The 17,392-nt window shown below is 42.3% G+C and overlaps 1 protein-coding gene across 5 annotated transcripts in view; it reads left to right on the forward strand.

Moving 5' to 3' along the window:
* Positions 1–17,392, forward strand: part of LOC134217493 (alpha-tubulin N-acetyltransferase) — a 90,381-nt gene that overhangs the window by 58,272 nt on the left and 14,717 nt on the right. For all 5 annotated transcript variants that reach the window (XM_062696258.1, XM_062696261.1, XM_062696259.1 and 2 more), the window contains exons 3-6: positions 14,437–14,586; positions 15,009–15,253; positions 15,750–15,861; positions 16,092–16,248. In XM_062696258.1, the coding sequence (XP_062552242.1) occupies positions 14,437–14,586; positions 15,009–15,253; positions 15,750–15,861; positions 16,092–16,248 (664 nt within the window). The remainder of the gene's footprint in view (positions 1–14,436; positions 14,587–15,008; positions 15,254–15,749; positions 15,862–16,091; positions 16,249–17,392) is intronic.

Genomic DNA, 17,392 nt, shown 5'->3' on the forward strand with positions numbered 1-17,392 from the left:
GCAGAGCAGAAGATTCCATTGCCACAAGATGTCAGCAAACAACAATACAACGTTCAACGACAAATGGAACTGAATCGCGAGTCAAGTGAACAGTGGCATTATCGTGAGAAAACGCGACAAATTCTCAATCACTTTACGGACGAATGGGGTTTGGATGTTCCAACCTACACTGCTATGGAGAATCGACTGCATGCAATTCTTTCCCGAACTCGCAACGGATATTACAATAACGTATTTGCACTAGATTCGAAGGCACAATCGATCAAGGAAAGTTTGAAGGCTTCTTCTAGTGTTGGGCCAAAATTATCAAACCATTTCAAAACTCAAAATAAACACATAAAGCAAAAATTAGCGTCTCTACGGCACCAAGATGAAATAGAGTTGAATGAGACTTTCCGAAAAATTATTCTAAATCTCCAAGATGCATTCAGGCGGAGCGAATGCGACAATTTGGAAAATTTTATCAGAAACCATAAGAAAATTACGCTAAAATATCGATTAGCCATCGAATATTGGCAGCTGCAGGTGATGGAAATTCTCAAATCCAGCGGACATTTCGGTGACAACTTTATCCTTCTAACCAAATCCATTCCGTTGATCTGGGGAAGATCCTATCGTAATTATTTGGCCCATGATTCCCTATCATATGATCTGCTGACATCATCCGGACCTCTGAAAGTGCTCATCAATGGATTTGTGCTGGCATTCAACGCAACAGAATTGAACATCTTTTCTCGTTCACCCAATTTTGAACTAAGTGGATTGGTAGATTTGGAGATACAAGGTTCGGAGTGGCTCAAACTACAAGCGAATCTTCTGAACAGCATCAAAACTCACGATCGAAATGGATTGCTCACAAGTTTAAATATGGGCGCTGAGTTGAATGGAAGATACCTACAGCCTTTGGGGAAGATTATGCGACCGATACTTTACGACGTTCGCATGATCTTATCTCATGATCAGCTCGATCAAACCCATAATGATGCATTTATGTTCGTTCTGAGCAGCCATGTCTACAATGATATCAGTCTTGCAGTCAAGCTGAATTTACATCAAATCAACGATTTGCCCATCCGAGAGGCAATCGAACAGTTTGAAAGTCTACAACCGTCTCTTATAGCTCCCTGCCTCGGCGTCGTCCTACCGCATATAGTAGGAACAGATAACATACCGCTGTTGAAAATGTTGATCGCCCATTACTTCAAAGACAACACCTTTTCCATTCACATAATGACAATATCGTGCATGCTTCTAGATCCGGAATACCTTTCAAACATTCCACTCAATAATCAATTCGCCGTATCCATCGTGCAAAACAATGTCACTCTCCTCCAAGATCTTGTTAACAATTCAGCGAACTTGGCAAGTGTTGGAACCGAAGTCATGAACACAATTCTGGAACGTTGCTCTTATCTCGGACGGTTTGAAATGGTGCGAAGCATGTTGAACAGTTGCATGGCGCATGATCAAGAAGTACTATCGAATTGTTTGCAGAAGGCCATCGACCAGAGACACTGGAACATTGTCAACTTGCTGCTTTCGAGTGAAGCTGCAGTAAGGTTTGATGAAAACAGAATACTACAAGTGATATCCAAACAAAACTTCTGGTTGGTGCGAAAGATGCTGGCTGAACCAATTCCTGCTGATTCCATTGGAAATATCGTCAATGGTGTTGTTCGATTGGGATCGCTGCGACTTGTAAAGTTTCTTTTCCAGATTGGCATAGATGTTTTTGCATGTAGTGGAATCTTATCATCGGCCATGAAAAACAAGAACCCACAAATATTGGAATATTTAGAGGAACAAATGCTACAGTCGTGTAGAATACGCTTTGAACATGGAGGGCTCAAGTTCTGGATCAACATATTTCAGGACATGAAAACTTTGTCGATACTTTGTTTGAATTCGGAATTCATATCGTCAATGGTTCTCAATCCCTCTATCGTGAAGCGATGGACAACAAGAATAGCCAATTTAATGAAACTCGATACAATGAAATTTGTGGGAAGTTTCCATATTGAAGATGTTGATGGATTTTTCACAGTAGATTTTTCACATACGACAGTAGACAATAGAATTTTGCAGAAGTGTACATTATTTATGGAACTGATTCAGCGATTACCTGAAAACGTGTTTGTCATCAAATCAGTAACTTCCAGAGCAATCAACTATCATGGTACCATGTTACAGACGGACATCGAATTTACGTTCTATTCTACAACTAATGACGTTTGTTATCCAGTTGAACAAATCAGAATACCGGACAATTCTTCGCTCCAATATGTAGATTCGATTACCAACGCTTTCAGAGCATTCCTTATTAAGTTTCCACAGTTGAAGCTCACCGCCGCGAAGATAATCGTTACAAACGATTCAGCGGAACAACGACTGTTCTATATTCAGAGTGATTCCATCAGCTGTGTATTACAGCAATCATCACAGGATCAATTCAGAGTTCCTTTCCTGTTCAACAAGCCTGGCCAGGAGAACATATTACATAATTTACAACCGGATACGTCCCCTGCTATTGCGGAGTGTCTCCTCGGGATGGGTGCTGATCCCGTTCATGAAAATGATAGGTCCGAAACTCCTTTTCACACTGTCCTTCGCAGACCTGTCCCGTTGGCATTGATCAAGCTGATGTACCTCTACCACAACCAACACCGCGATCCTCTCCAAATCAATGTCTTGAATCACAGAGATCTTGACGGTTATACTCCTCTGCAAGCAGCCGTTGCCACAAACTGCTGCGAAGTTGCCGATTTCATGCTACAAAATGGCGCAGATCCGACGCATGCTAACGCGAGTGGAGAAGCTGCTCTACTAGGCCATGCCATACTAAATCGAAACATTCTGATGACCGAGATGCTGCTCCGTAGTTGTCCAAGTTTGACATGGAAGTACGTCCACGGAAAATTAAAAACGACGGCTCTGGAAATGGCAACCCATGTCAACCATGACCATATTACGCGATTACTGTTGGACGAAGGAGCTGAGCTAAATCATCGCAATGGGGAAAACTGTACGATTTTGAAATGTGCAATTGAATACGAAGCCGTGGAGTCCTTACAGGTGATGCTCGATTTTGCACTAAGGAGCCGGCTTATTGTTGACAATGACGTTGATGGGTCAGGTATGACAGGACTAGAATATGCACACAAAAGTGAGTCCTGCCAAGAGATTGTGCGTGCGCTGGTTTGTTACATTATTAAACAACAGGCTTTTAAGGTTATTGATTTTAGTAACAGATGCGGAATAAACTTATCGATGTAGGAAAATGTTTTACTGAATTAACTGCGAATAAAATTGTACTTTATGATTTTTAATTGTTATATAGTTCAGGCCTAAGTTTGAAGTAATATTTATAATCAATAGGGACACGGCAGGTATTTCCGTCCATCGTCGTAGGGGCTAAAACCAACGAAAGCAACGTACATTTGCTAGAATTCCACTATAGCAGAACGTTTCTCCTGAGCCTATGATTTGATACGTATGAGTTTTACAAAAAAGCGTCTCTTTTATTGGTTTTCGAGACTATGACGAACATACGAAAATACCTGCCGTGTCCCTACCAATCTAATCCAAAAAACACATTTTTAAACAAATCTATACTGGTTTTTAAGCATCGTTTTTCCTATCGAATCAGTAATGGACCTTTGATATCTTAGAACCAATTGTAGCCTTTTTACTTTGTCGAATCGTGTTGTGCAATTGGACTATGATTGACTCCGCCTTCTTAAGAAAAATGCTTCGTTTGTTTAAATAATACGCCTAATTCAACCGATTCAATACGGAAGGGTTATACATGTTTGACCCTAGAACAATATATACCGCGAAGCACTCTTAGGCAAAGTTGTTCAGAATTTACTCACTTGTCATAAGACGAGTTTGTACAATCCCATTTAATTCCACCACTTAATTGTATCTTGACAGATACGTATTTCGACCTCAACAGTAAGGTCGTCTTCTCTTAAATGGGATTGTATAAACTCGTCTTATGACAAGTGAAGACATTCCACTAAAAAGCTCAAAATAATTTTCTTAACAGAATTTACTGTTCTGTCGGAAAAAATATTGGACAGGTATGGTCATGAGCAACAAAGGTATCCAAACTACTCTTGAGTTATCCTCTTGATGTTTAAAATAATAAATACGGTACTACTCCATGCTGGAATTAAATCCTTGAATCTGTGGGGCTTCTTTCTCTGTACCCAAGGGCGTAGCCAGAGGGGGGCAAGGGGGGCCGTCGCCCCCCTCTAAATGGTGGAAAGATTGAACGGAATGACGGAATGAATTCCCTTAAACATGTGCACTTTACGATCCAATATTCAGATATAGGTGGTTGAAATTCAAAAGATTCCCAAAAACTTTTTAGGGTATCCAGGATCCATAATATATGAAAGTACAAAACAACTCGAAACATTTCGGGCTCAAGTATTCTCCTTGGAATCCTTCAAGAAGCTCCCCTGGAAATTCCTTGCATATTTCTTTTCTTCTCTTCAAGTTTTACTTCTAGATATTTCTTCGGCAATTCTCCGACATTTCCTTCAGGAATACATTCGAGTGTTCCTTTAAGAATACATACGGAATTTCCTCCTAAAACTCCACTAGAAGCTTCTTCAAAAATTTATGAAGGGAATCCTCCGATTTCGCTCCATAATTTCACTTGTAAATCTATAAGAAATTACTTCAGAAATTCTTCTAGGAACTTCTCCGGGGATACCTCCACGAACTCTTCCTTTAATTCCTCCAGGATAACTTCCAGGAATACCTCCATAAATTCAATAGCGAAATCCTCTAGGATTTCATTCTGGAATTCTTTCCGCGATTACTTCAGAATATCTTTCAAGAATTCCTCTAGGAATTTCTTTAGGAATTTCTCCAGGAATTCGTCCAAGTATTTCCCCGGGAATTCCTTCAGGTTCTTCTCCAGGAATTACTTTAGGAATTTCTTCTGGATTTTTTCCGCGGAATTGTCCTAGAATTCTGTCCGGACTTCAATCGGAATTTACTCCAGAATTTCATTCGGAAATTAATTTCAGATTTCCTCCAGGATGTCTTTCAAGAGCTCTTCCTGGAATTTCTTCAGAACAAACCTCCGGTAATTTCTCCAGCAATTCATCTGTGGATGCTTTCAGGATTTCATCTGGGAATTTCGGCATTAATTCCTCCCGGTATCTTCTTCTTCTTATTGGCATTACATCCCCACACTGGGACAGAGCCGCCTCGCAGCTTAGTGTTCATTAAGTACTTCCACAGTTATTAACTGCGAGGTTTCTAAGCCAAGTTACCATTTTTGCATTCGTATATCATGAGGCTAACACGATAATACTTTTATGCCCAGGGAAGTCGAGACAATTTCCAAATCGAAAATTGCCTAGATTGGCACCAAGAATCGAACCCAGCCACCCTCAGCATAGTCTTGCTTTGTAACCGCGCGTCTTACCGCACGGCTAAGGAGGGCCCCAGTATTTTCCCGGAAATTTCTTCAGATATTTCTCCAGAAATTCCTTCATGAGCTTCTCCAAGAATTATTTTAGGACTTCCTTGTTAGAATTCCTCTGGAAGTGTTTGTGGGAGTTCCTCCGGGAGCTCACACAGGAGTTTTTCCAAGAGTTCCTCCGGGAATCCCTCCAGAAAATTCACAGAAAATTCCTGGATGATATTTGGCAGGAATTTCACGGGAAATGGGATTTCGGAAGTTCCTCTAGAAATTCAACTCCGGCTATTCTACCGGCTCCCTTGAAAACTCCTCCGGAAGTTCCACCAATAGTTCCTCCGGGATTTTTTTGTCTTTATTATCGAGACTTTCAGGCAAAGGCTGGCTCGTCTCGATATCCTCCGGGAATTCATTTAGACTTTCTTTGGGAATTTAGCTACAAATTCCTTCAGAAGTTCCTCCTGGAATTCTTACGGAAGTTCATTTCGGAGTACATCCAGGAGTTTATACGAGAGTTCCTCCTGGATTTATTCCGAAAATTCTTCATGAAATTCCTCCAGAAGTTCCACCGGCAATTCCTCCGAAAATTTCTCTGATAATTACTCCGGGAATTAGTCCGGGAGTTCCTTCTTAGAGGAACACCCGTAGGAACTGCCGGTGATACTCCCGGAGGAATGCTCACAGAAACTGCCAGTGGATCTCCCGGAGGAATTCCCGTAGGAACTGCCGGAAGAGCTCCCGTAAGAACTCCGGGAGAAATTTCAGAAGGAACTCCTAGAAGAATTCCTAGAATTTCCTAGAGGACCTCCCGGAGAAACTCCCAGAGAAACTTCAGGAGGAATTTCCAGTTAAATGTCTGAAGAAATGTTAAATATTTTCCTGAAAAAAGCCTGAATGATTTCCTGGAAGAGCTATTGGTGGAACTCCCGGAGCATTTCCCGGAAAAACTCCCGGATGAATTGCTTGTGGAATTCCCGGAGGAACTCTTGGGGGAATTCTCGAAGGAACCTCCTGGAGGAATTCTCGAAAGAACCTCTTGGAGGAACTTCTAAAGAAACTCCCGGAAGAATTTTCAGAGGAACCTCCGTAGGAACTGCCGATAGAATTACCGGAACAATTCTCGGAGGAATTCTTGGAGGAACTGCCGGTGGAACTCCTGGAAGAATTCCCGGAGGAATTTTCAGAGAAACTCCTGGAGGATCTCCAGTGGAAATCTTGAAGTTCACCGGATTTTTCCAGGATTTCTTTGGGAATTAATCTAGGAATTCCTCAGAAAATTCCATTATTGATTTTATTTCCGATTCCTGGAGAAATTCTTTGAAATTTTTACAAGAAATTATTCGAAAATTTTATGGAATTTCGAAAAATTTTTGCGAAATTCTCAGGAATGTTTGCTGGCAATTCTGCGGAATTTCCACGGAATATTGGAATTCCTGAAGACATTGCCGAAGAAGTTGCCTGAAGAATCCCTGATGGAATTCCTGGAATAATCGTCGAAGGAATTCCTGGAGAAAGATTGCATATTGTTTATTTCTGCCTAGTTTATAATAAATATTATTTCAGAGAGGATTTGTTTAGAAATTCAGATGTATGGTTCTAGTTTTCTAAAACTTATGGAAGAATGCAGCATTTTCTTAATAATTGTTATGCCGATTTTATATTCTTTCTGAATACTAAGTTCGTGTTCTCACTTTATTTAAATTTATTTAAAAATATCTGATGATCAATAAATCATGCATTTTTTAATCTATTATTGTTTTATTCATTATTGTTGTTAAATAAACGCACAACGCGAACGTTGTATTGTGGGCGTGAATGCGTCACGTTTATTGGCGTTGCGTTTTAGTACAAAACGCTGACTTTAACGTCCAGTGCAACGCGCTATTGTAGTCCAGCCTTTACTGTTGGTTGTGGATTTAGTTTCAAAGTTTTTGGAACTTAGAAGGAAAAAGTACCAAACACCAATAAAACTACGATTCAGAAAACCTAAAAAAAATTGGCCCTCCCCCCCTTGTCAAAATCCTGGCTACGCCCATGTCTGTACCATCATAGATGCTTTACAGAATTTTCAGACAATCTACGTCCTACGACATTCCAAACTATTCTTAAGTTATGATCTCGATATCTTTATAATCAACAAGAAGAAGAACGATGTCTTCACCACCACTACTCTGCGGTTTTGGGTAGAGCTACGTCCTCGTTCTCGCAAATCATCGCATAGCGATCAAAGCCTTTGATTAGCATCAGTATGTTCAGAATTTCAAAATTTAATTAAACTTTTCGTAATCCTACGTTGAATTGGCGATCGTGTCTTGGATACAACCTTCTACTTGTTTTATTCTTCACAAAACCAGTCCACTATAGTGGTGATCTTCAATAGTTTGCAGTGGCCATCAAGCAAGTGAGTACAGTGCGTGTTTTAGTCGCCGCGAAAATGATAAATTATCTATTTGGTGTTCAGTGGCTTATGCACATTAGACTGGCCCAGCTTTGTATTGGGAAAAAAAAATGTTGTTGAATTCCACGGGGCAGGATTGTGTCTTTGGGTGAGAAAATCAATCTCTCAAAATTTCAGCTCAATCGCTTGTTGCATAAACTGGCGCATTTGATTTGAAGTTTGTATGGAGATTTCAGCCAAAATATATAGGAAAATACACTTCCGTTACTAATTTGATCTGGCAATTGGTTTTGATTGCTCGATTGAGCCAAAAATTGTAAAAATGGCAGTTGGTATGTTACAGAACAATTTCACAGAACATTGTACGATGATTAAATGAACATTTACTTAACTTTCGGCTCCTATATTGGGAGCTGGGTTGTGTACTTTTGGATTTATTGATCGAAGAAAAATAAAGATATATTATCCTTTGTAACTAAAACGATATTCTATTCCAAGACAATCGTGAAGATGCAGAGGCATACTCGGTCTCTAGTAGCAACGAGAATCGGACTAACAATCCTTCCCTTCCTATATAACCGTAAGGGTTTCCGAAACGTGTACATTGAGAATGGGAGCTACCCATTTATTGTGTTTTCTGGACAATTTCGCATGTACTACTCAATCACGGAGTAGCAACTACGAATTGTGCGGTCATGCTCATGCTCATGCTTCACAATGTCAGTCCACTATTGTGTGCGTGGTTTGTGCTGCCGCTTAGCCTCTAACGGATGTGCATCTGATGCGATGCGAAGCAGAAACCAGAAACGTCGCGTGATTCGATATCCTTCGATGCCACACCCATTCCAATGACTTTTTCCGTGACTGTTAAGGTGCCGGGTGAAATAAAAAAGCATCACCCGGCCCCCATTTTGTTTCTCGCTTTCGTCAGGGCCAATGAGCCCAGTGCGCGAAGGCGATCTTGCCCATGTGCCACTATTTGATGGCTCGAACTATCCGGCCTGGAAGTTTCGGATGTTGGCGTTGCTCGACGAGCATGACCTGATTAAAACGATCGAGCAGGAGGCGGATGAGGTGGAGGAGCTGGAAATTAAGCAGGAGGACACGGCTGAGGTGCGCAGAGAGAATACGAAAGCGATGGAAAAGAGGGTGAAGAAGGATAAATGATGCCGATCGTGGCTGATTTCCTGTATGCACGACAGTCAGTTGCAGGACATCCACGACAAACCAACTCCGAAAGAGATTTAGCAAGCGTTGCTGCGAATTTGAAGAAAGAAGGAGTAAATCAAGTCGATTGCACCCGAAGAAGCAGCTCATAACTCATCGGCAAGACGGTGCTAGTTTGCAGGAGCAGTTCCTCAAGTTCGACCGAATCGTTCGGGAATATAAAGCAACCAGAACTGGCATTGACGAGCTGGACGTCGTGTGCCACCTGCTGTTGATGCTGGGGCCAGCGTATGCGACGGTCGTGACAGCCATCGAGGCGATGCCGGAGGAGGCATTGACGTTGGAGTTCGACGAAGAGACAAAGAGAAAGAGTGTTGATGTTGATTCTGTTACGATGAAGATGGAGGCAGCAGGTTTTTCTGTGATATGGAAATGCTAATATCATCTTCCAAATTCGGACGTACATGTTCATGATAGCATTAGAGGCGAAAGTATAGAATCGATAGTTCTGTTAGGATACGGCAGGCATGAAGAATGTTTTTTATAGAAGTCGATTTGAAAGCGAGCGGAGGGCAATATTTGTGAGGGCATAAATCGCACGACCTTCCTTCTGCCAAGCTCCCGTATGAAGGGGGAGGGAAGAATATCAGTGTGGAAGCTGATATATCTCCACTGGCAAAAGGAAGGTGGTTTGACTTGCTCATATGCCATCGCGTGCGGAAGGATTTGCTATCGACGAGTACTGTCTCCAAATTTCTAATATGACATCAGCATTTAGTCGAATAGGATTTTTATTGCACAGTTCTGTTTTCTCATTGTGTCCGTCTCGTCGCAACCAACTTGGCTGCCTCGGAGAGAACAAAGCAGAGAAAGGCACTGCTGCTGTACCGTCGACCAATAACAGCTGAATTGATGGATGCCCCCACCAAGGGTAGTACACTAAATTAATGATTTCGTGTGTGTTACTTCTACGTGAAGTTAAACGATTTACAATGATATGCGAAATGCTAATATCATCTTCCAAATTCGGACGTACATGTTCATGATAGCATTAGAGGCGAAAGTATAGAATCGATAGTTCCGTTAGGATACGGCAGGCATGAAAGAATGTTTTTATAGAAGTCGATTTGAAAGCGAGCGGAGGGCAATATTTGTGAGGGCATAAATCGCACGACCTTCCTTCTGCCAAGCTCCCGTATGAAGGGAGGGAAGAATATCAGTGTGGAAGCTGATATATCTCCACTGGCAAAAGGAAGGTGGTTTGACTTGCTCATATGCCATCGCGTGCGGAAGGATTTGCTATCGACGAGTACTGTCTCCAAATTTCTAATATGACATCAGCATTTAGTCGAATAGGATTTTTATTGCACAGTTCTGTTTTCTCATTGCGTCCGTCTCGTCGCAACCAACTTGGCTGCTGCTGCTGTACCGTCGACCAATAACAGCTGAATTGATGGATGCCCCCACCAAGGGTAGTACACTAAATTAATGATTTCGTGTGTGTTACTTCTACGTGAAGTTAAACGCCCTCCGCTCGCTTTAAAATCGACTTCTATAAAAACATTCTTCATGCCTGCCGTATCCTAACGGAACTATCAATTCTATACTTTCGCCTCTAATGCTATCATGAACATGTACGTCCGAATTTGGAAGATGATATTAGCATTTCCATATCATTGTAAATCGTTTAACTTCACGTAGAAGTAACACACACGAAATCATTAATTTAGTGTACTACCCTTGGTGGGGCATCCATCAATTCAGCTGTTATTGGTCGACGGTACAACAGCAGTGCCTTTCTCTGCTTTGTTCTCTCCGAGGCAGCCAAGTTGGTTGCGACGAGACGGACGCAATGAGAAAACAGAACTGTGCAATAAAATCCTATTCGACTAAATGCTGATGTCATATTAGAAATTTGGAGACAGTACTCGTCGATAGCAAATCCTTCCGCACGCGATGGCATATGAGCAAGTCAAACCACCTTCCTTTTGCCAGTGGAGATATATCAGCTTCCACACTGATATTCTTCCCTCCCCTTCATACGGGAGCTTGGCAGAAGGAAGGTCGTGCGATTTATGCCCTCACAAATATTGCCCTCCGCTCGCTTTCAAATCGACTTCTATAAAAACATTCTTCATGCCTGCCGTATCCTAACGGAACTATCGATTCTATACTTTCGCCTCTAATGCTATCATGAACATGTACGTCCGAATTTGGAAGATGATATTAGCATTTCCATATCATTGTAAATCGTTTAACTTCACGTAGAAGTAACACACACGAAATCATTAATTTAGGTTTTCTGGTTCACGTGTTAAAAGGGTACTGAGACAACAACAAAAGAAGAGAGTGTGGAAGTTGTTTGGCTGTGGACAAGAGGGGCACAGAGTTGTCGAATGCCGAGTGATTGGAAGAAGACAAGTGCGCACTACGGGGGACACGGAAAAGGTGTGTGTTTTATCAGTGCGGCGAATATCGCGATGCATGAAGTGGGTGATGAAGGATCGTCGGAGCACATTGCAAACGACCGCGGGCTGTTCGAAGAGCTAGTTCCGATGCAGAAACCGATGGAAATCGCTGTTGCTAAGCAGGACAGTCGATTACTGCAAAGCACCGTGGTGTGATCCGTCTGTTCTCCGTGGTGAATGGTGAACCGATTCCGATAACATTGACGGACGTTTTGTACATTCCGAAAGCCAGTGTTAGTTTGTTGTCCGTGCGAAAAATCAAGATAAACGGACTGCAAATAGTGTTCGCTGATGATACGGTAAGCGACGATGCGGGAATCGATGGAATGGGGTATAGTTGCCATCGGCGAACGACGTCCAGTAAGCGCTCTTGAAAGCTAGAAGATCCCTTTCGAGATATAGGAGGGACGCAAGCCGGATGTGCGCAAGCTGCGAGCTTTCAGTGTTGATGTTTTCGTTTATATTCCAAAGGAACACCGGAAAAAATTTGAATCGCGGCGATGATTGTTCATCGTAAACTCCCATAATGGCTACCACAGCGAAAGGGCATTGCAGTCGTACCCGTACGTGATGTGATTTTCGTCGAAAGCGGCGGGCGCAGTCATCATGTTTCGAAGAATATGAAGAGTCAAGATTTTATACATGTCCGAAAAGGAGAGAAAGAATCCGAAGCAGGAAGTGAAGTCGGTAGCTCGGTCGAGAGCGGACCTGGAAACGCGGATGAAGATAATTTTGACAGTTGCGTCTATGAATCCATTGTGAAGAAAAAGCAGATGAACAATCAGATGGTTCGTGGAGCCTGCAGTGTCGCCGGGAGAAGCGGTGCTCATCGGGTGGTGAGAATACTCTAGGAAGCACACCACGTCAACAACGGTAAGTGGGCGTTCCGGCTGAAGCGAAATGAGGACGGCGGAGAGGATCGCTACAAGGCTAGGCTCGTGACACGCGGGTTTACGCAGCGGTATTGTTACGATTATTTGAAAACCTACTCCACAGTTGTGAAACTGGACACCCTTCGTGCTGTGCTGGCTGTGGCGAACCATGAGAGGATGACAGTCCATCAGATGTACGTGAAGTCTGCCTTCCTCAATTGGTAGATTTCGAAGGAGAATTTCATGGTTCAACCGGAGGGCTTCAAGCAGCCTAGTCTGTCGCTTGAATCGTTCGCTAAACGGCCTGAAACAGGCATCAAGGGCCTGGAACGAACGGTTCCATTAATTTGTCGAGACGCTTGGATTCAAACGAGCAGCGAGTGACCAGTGCCTATATGTCAAGCGAACCGGAAGCGGATTGACGTTCCTGGTGCTATACGTGAATGATATTTTGATTATCGGACCGCATATCAAGGAGATTGAAGCGGTGAACAAAGCTCTGGCTCAGACTTGGGGCCTGTGAAAAGTTTCCTTGACATGCAAATTGAGCGAGACGTCGAGAACAGATACCTGCGGATTAGCCAGCGTGTTTTCCTGGAAGGTTTGTTGCGGCGGTTCAACATGCAGGAATGCAAACCAATCTCAACTCCAATGGGTGAGGAGTTCCATCGGACGGAGAATCCGTATCGTTAGTTGGTTGGATGCCTTATGTACGTGACATTGACTTCGCGCCCCGATCTGTGCTCGGCTGTCAACTACTTCAGCCAGTTTCAGAACTGTTCTACGGAAGAGCACTGGGTGCACCTGAAGCGAGTGTTCCTTGAATCTTGGGCTGAATTTTCGCGGCGACGAAAAGGCGCCGACGATGGAAGCATTCTGCGACGCCGACTGGGCTAATGATCACGTAGACAGGCGATCTATCACTGGATGTGTTCCAGGTGCATGGCCGTACAGTTGATTGGTTGACCAGGAAGCAACCGACTGTGAGCCTGTCATCGACAGAGGCTGAGTTAGTCGCGCTTAGTGTGACCGTTTGCCTCGGCATCTGGTTGCGACGGCTGCTGCAGGATTTGGGCAGGAAGCTCGAAGGACCTGTAATTTACTACGAAGACAATCAGTCAACGATCAGAGTAGTAGAGGACGATAGAAAAACCGGTCGCATGAAGCACGTAGACGTGAAATACCGCTTCGTGCGAGAATTGATTCAGCGAGGAATCGGTGCTGTTCGCTACAATCCAACGAACGAGCAACTTGCAGATATCCTAACCAATGGATTGCCAGCAGAAGTGTTCCAGCGACATCGGGCAAGCCTTTGACTGTTACTTCTGAATATTGATACGACAAATTCGTCTTCAGTATTTCTTCAATACGTAATAAACGTCTGCATGAATTCTTGATTGATTTAACGTTTTGATGTTATATTCCTACATTCTGAAAAAATTGACATCCCTGGTCGAAAGAAATCGAATATAGCGATAGCGATTAAATCATTCCCAGTACATCTTTCCTTCGGCTTTTCCAAAACTAGATAATTGGTTCTGCTATCTTATTTACGAACTCATTATTTTTCACTTATTACGATACCAAGACTAGTTTCGAAACAACTTACTATCTTTAGTTGAAATCAGGCGGCTTCTTATTAAAATGCATCGGCAACAGCTACCACACTAATCGAGATCGAAGCGCTAGAGGCAGCCAATTTCGATCAATTAACGAAAAATATATAGCTTCGTCTCTGCCTCTACTAAGTAGTTATAGCTTGAGAGAAAAAATACACCCCCGTACGAACGGCATTGTTCCGTATTTGGTGCCACTGTTTGTGGTTACGATCGACGCTCTATTCGGCGCCCAATAAGGTACTACGCAGAGCAGGTCGTAAATATGAATATATTGCGCCGGAATGTAATATACTCCCACGATGACAATGTTGCATTATTCAGATTTAGAGATATACCAAATATATTCGAAAACAATAGAACGTTTTAGGTGAAAATAATAGCTATTTTACGATTTTTCACATTTGATTGGCCCTAGTTAATTACGTACTAATGCAACCCATACTCATTATATTATTTATTTGTTTCTTTCCAGAGATGCCACCGCACAAATCTCCGAAATCATCAATTTTGTTGGTCAGTTGTCCGCACAAGCACAAGGATTGTCGAATCCGGTGACAACCTCACAAAAGCTGCGAAGTTCCGACCATCACATCTACCTGATGTTTGAATCAAATCAGAAGCAGTAAGTTTGCAGTAATCATGAACTCTACAACTAAATCCATAGTTCTTCATAGTTCTAGTTTCCTAGTTGATTCCCGTATTATTACTAAACTAATACTCAGCCAGAACAACAGTTAAGAAATAAAACACATTATAATCGCATTTATAATTTTCATAAGTAGCAATAAGACTAATGGGCACAGTTGAAAAAAAAATAACAAGGACTATGAGGAAAACTAGCCCAGTTTTCTTTAGCAACTCCTGACAAGAACACGGCGGAAACAATCGCGTGTGACGTTCCCATTTCCCTTTCATGCTGCACGAGATCGAATGCTTGCGAACAAATTATAGTGATGCAAATCAGAATTCTAATATCCTTTGTTTTGCTTTTACTTTTTTTCTCTCAAATCTTTAAACCAATCTCGGGGTATCGCCAATCCGCAGTGGACTGGTCGTTGGTATTCTGAAAGTTGGCCGTAAATCCCTGTACGTGTTCGACCAGAATGGCGAGACGGTGAATGTGACGGCGCCGTGCGTGTTGGACTTTTACGTTCACGAATCGCGACAGCGTGGCGGATTGGGTCGGGAGCTGTTCGAACACATGCTCAAAGAGGAAAACATCCACCCGGAGGAGATGGCCATCGATCGACCGTCGGAGAAGTTGCTTGGATTCCTGCAGAAGCATTATGGTGAGTATCATTGTGTAGATGCTCAATGATGCGGAGAAAACTTGTACTTCGAATGAAGCTCTAATTGAATCATGATAAAGTTGCTACAATCAGTCATGCACCATAATTATGGCTAACTTACACTAACGGAATTTGCCAGGGACTGCCCCTAAATGGATGGCCACAGTATGAGCATGCTTTCTTGTTTAGAAAGGATGCTTATCGCTGTTTTATCATGGCAAATATTTGTTTCACTTTTCCGCACTTGCCGGAAGAAATTCATTTAGATCGCAGTCAGTGGGTGTTTTGTTGGTGCATCTAACCATCAACATCAACAGTCTGAGTAGACACGTACGGCCAACTGAGCAAACAGGCTTCGTCACGCAAGGCACCGTATGGCTGACTAAATGCCTTGTGGAAGCAATTCGTTACCCAAGTTTCATTGCTGCAGCACTGTAAATTTTACACTCTAATGGATTTCTTCTTCCTTGTGCATTCGTCACCTTTTCACTTACAGGACTCTACAAGAAGATACCGCAAATGAACAACTTCGTCGTTTACGAAGGTTTCTTCGCGAACAAGGAGCACGCCTCTGACATCGACGGCCGCCGCATGCACATTACCGCTAGGTAAGCTTTCCGACGAAAGTTGAAAATCACGCCGAAAATTAACACACTTTGGTGCTTTTATTCCAAGTGAACGAGTATGGGCGCTTTTTCAATTTAATCAAAATAACCAACACATCATTGAAGGGTGTAACTAATATCTATCACAATGCTTAATACCTTCTCTATTTTTAACCATCAAATTTCACCGCAATCAATCAACAACCAACCACCTCATCACCAAACTACAACAGTCCTAACACAAACCTTTTCGGGCCCACATTCACCACCGTGGGGGAACAGAGGAGGTCCAGCTCGCAGACCCGTCAACCGGTTATATCCCCGCCAGTCGTTCAGCAACCCCCGGTGGGTCGCTATGCGGCAAAACGACCTTCCTGCAGTATGGCTCAGGTAACTGAAAAAAAAGCAAATCTATACCACATTAGTTAGCGTTTTCCACCCCCTAACCATAACTAAATTTGATGACAACAGCGAACGTAGTGAACGATCCCGCCAGGTAACAGTTCGGAAGGTAAAAATGCCACAATCTGCCCACTTTTCTCTCGCACGGGAAGTTTAACTTTTCTCACCTCTGCGGGCATACTTCCGCTAACCGCTGCTACTCGATAGTGGACATGTTTCTTTTTATAGTTTTCAGAATTAGTTGGTTGAAAGTTGGAACCAAAGTGTGATAACATGTAACAGCACACCGCACCGAAAGCTATTAACATGCAAATCTTGAAGACGGTGTTAGCATATTTAGTGGAAAAGAGTCTTGCACGATATTTAATACACTAAGACGTTATACAGGACGATAGAGTGAAGATTTAATAGTAGGGTGTGATTTTTTTTATTTAAAAATTTCGGGTTTCTCGGCTTTTCCGGCAAAAGAATAAATTAATTAAAACCGGAATTTATACACGATGAAGGTACCCGACCTTGCTTTTTTCCTTTCTCGTACTACAAAATTGTACCAGAAGGCTTTAATTGCACTCCAAAGAGGAATTTTTAAAGGAGGCTCAGAGACCATTCGTTAAGGCCGTGCGCAATCCGTTACTCTTATAATTGAGTAATTTTTAAGCAACATGCATGAAACGCTTCAAAGCTTCGAAGCCAAAATGAAAGCAAATAACTTTGGGACACATTTAACACACTAAGTCTAATGGGACAGATCGAATCGGGAAAAACATCGTCGCCACTGGGGTATAAATTTGGGTTTTTAATTCAATTTCAGTGTTTTTGTGTTGGATTTTTATATACTCACAAACATTTTGTTTTTATTAATTTTTCAACTTCAATTTATCAATACAAGAGCATATGTCTGTCTGTCCTGTGTGTATGCCTGTCTTTCATGTCATGCCTAATGAAAAAGTACTAATGGGGTGTCTATTCAGTGTCTAAATCCTGAATGATAGCCATTTTAACCTCCATCCAAATATATGAAAAAAATGACCCAGATAGAATATTATGTAAATGGACTTATGCGAAAGATAAAAGCCTGTACTACACTATAGTAGGTGCTTTAGATATTAGAAACTCTGTTCATACGTCTACT

This window comes from Armigeres subalbatus, chromosome 2, assembly GCF_024139115.2.
Source record: "Armigeres subalbatus isolate Guangzhou_Male chromosome 2, GZ_Asu_2, whole genome shotgun sequence".
Lineage (NCBI taxonomy): Eukaryota > Metazoa > Arthropoda > Insecta > Diptera > Culicidae > Armigeres > Armigeres subalbatus.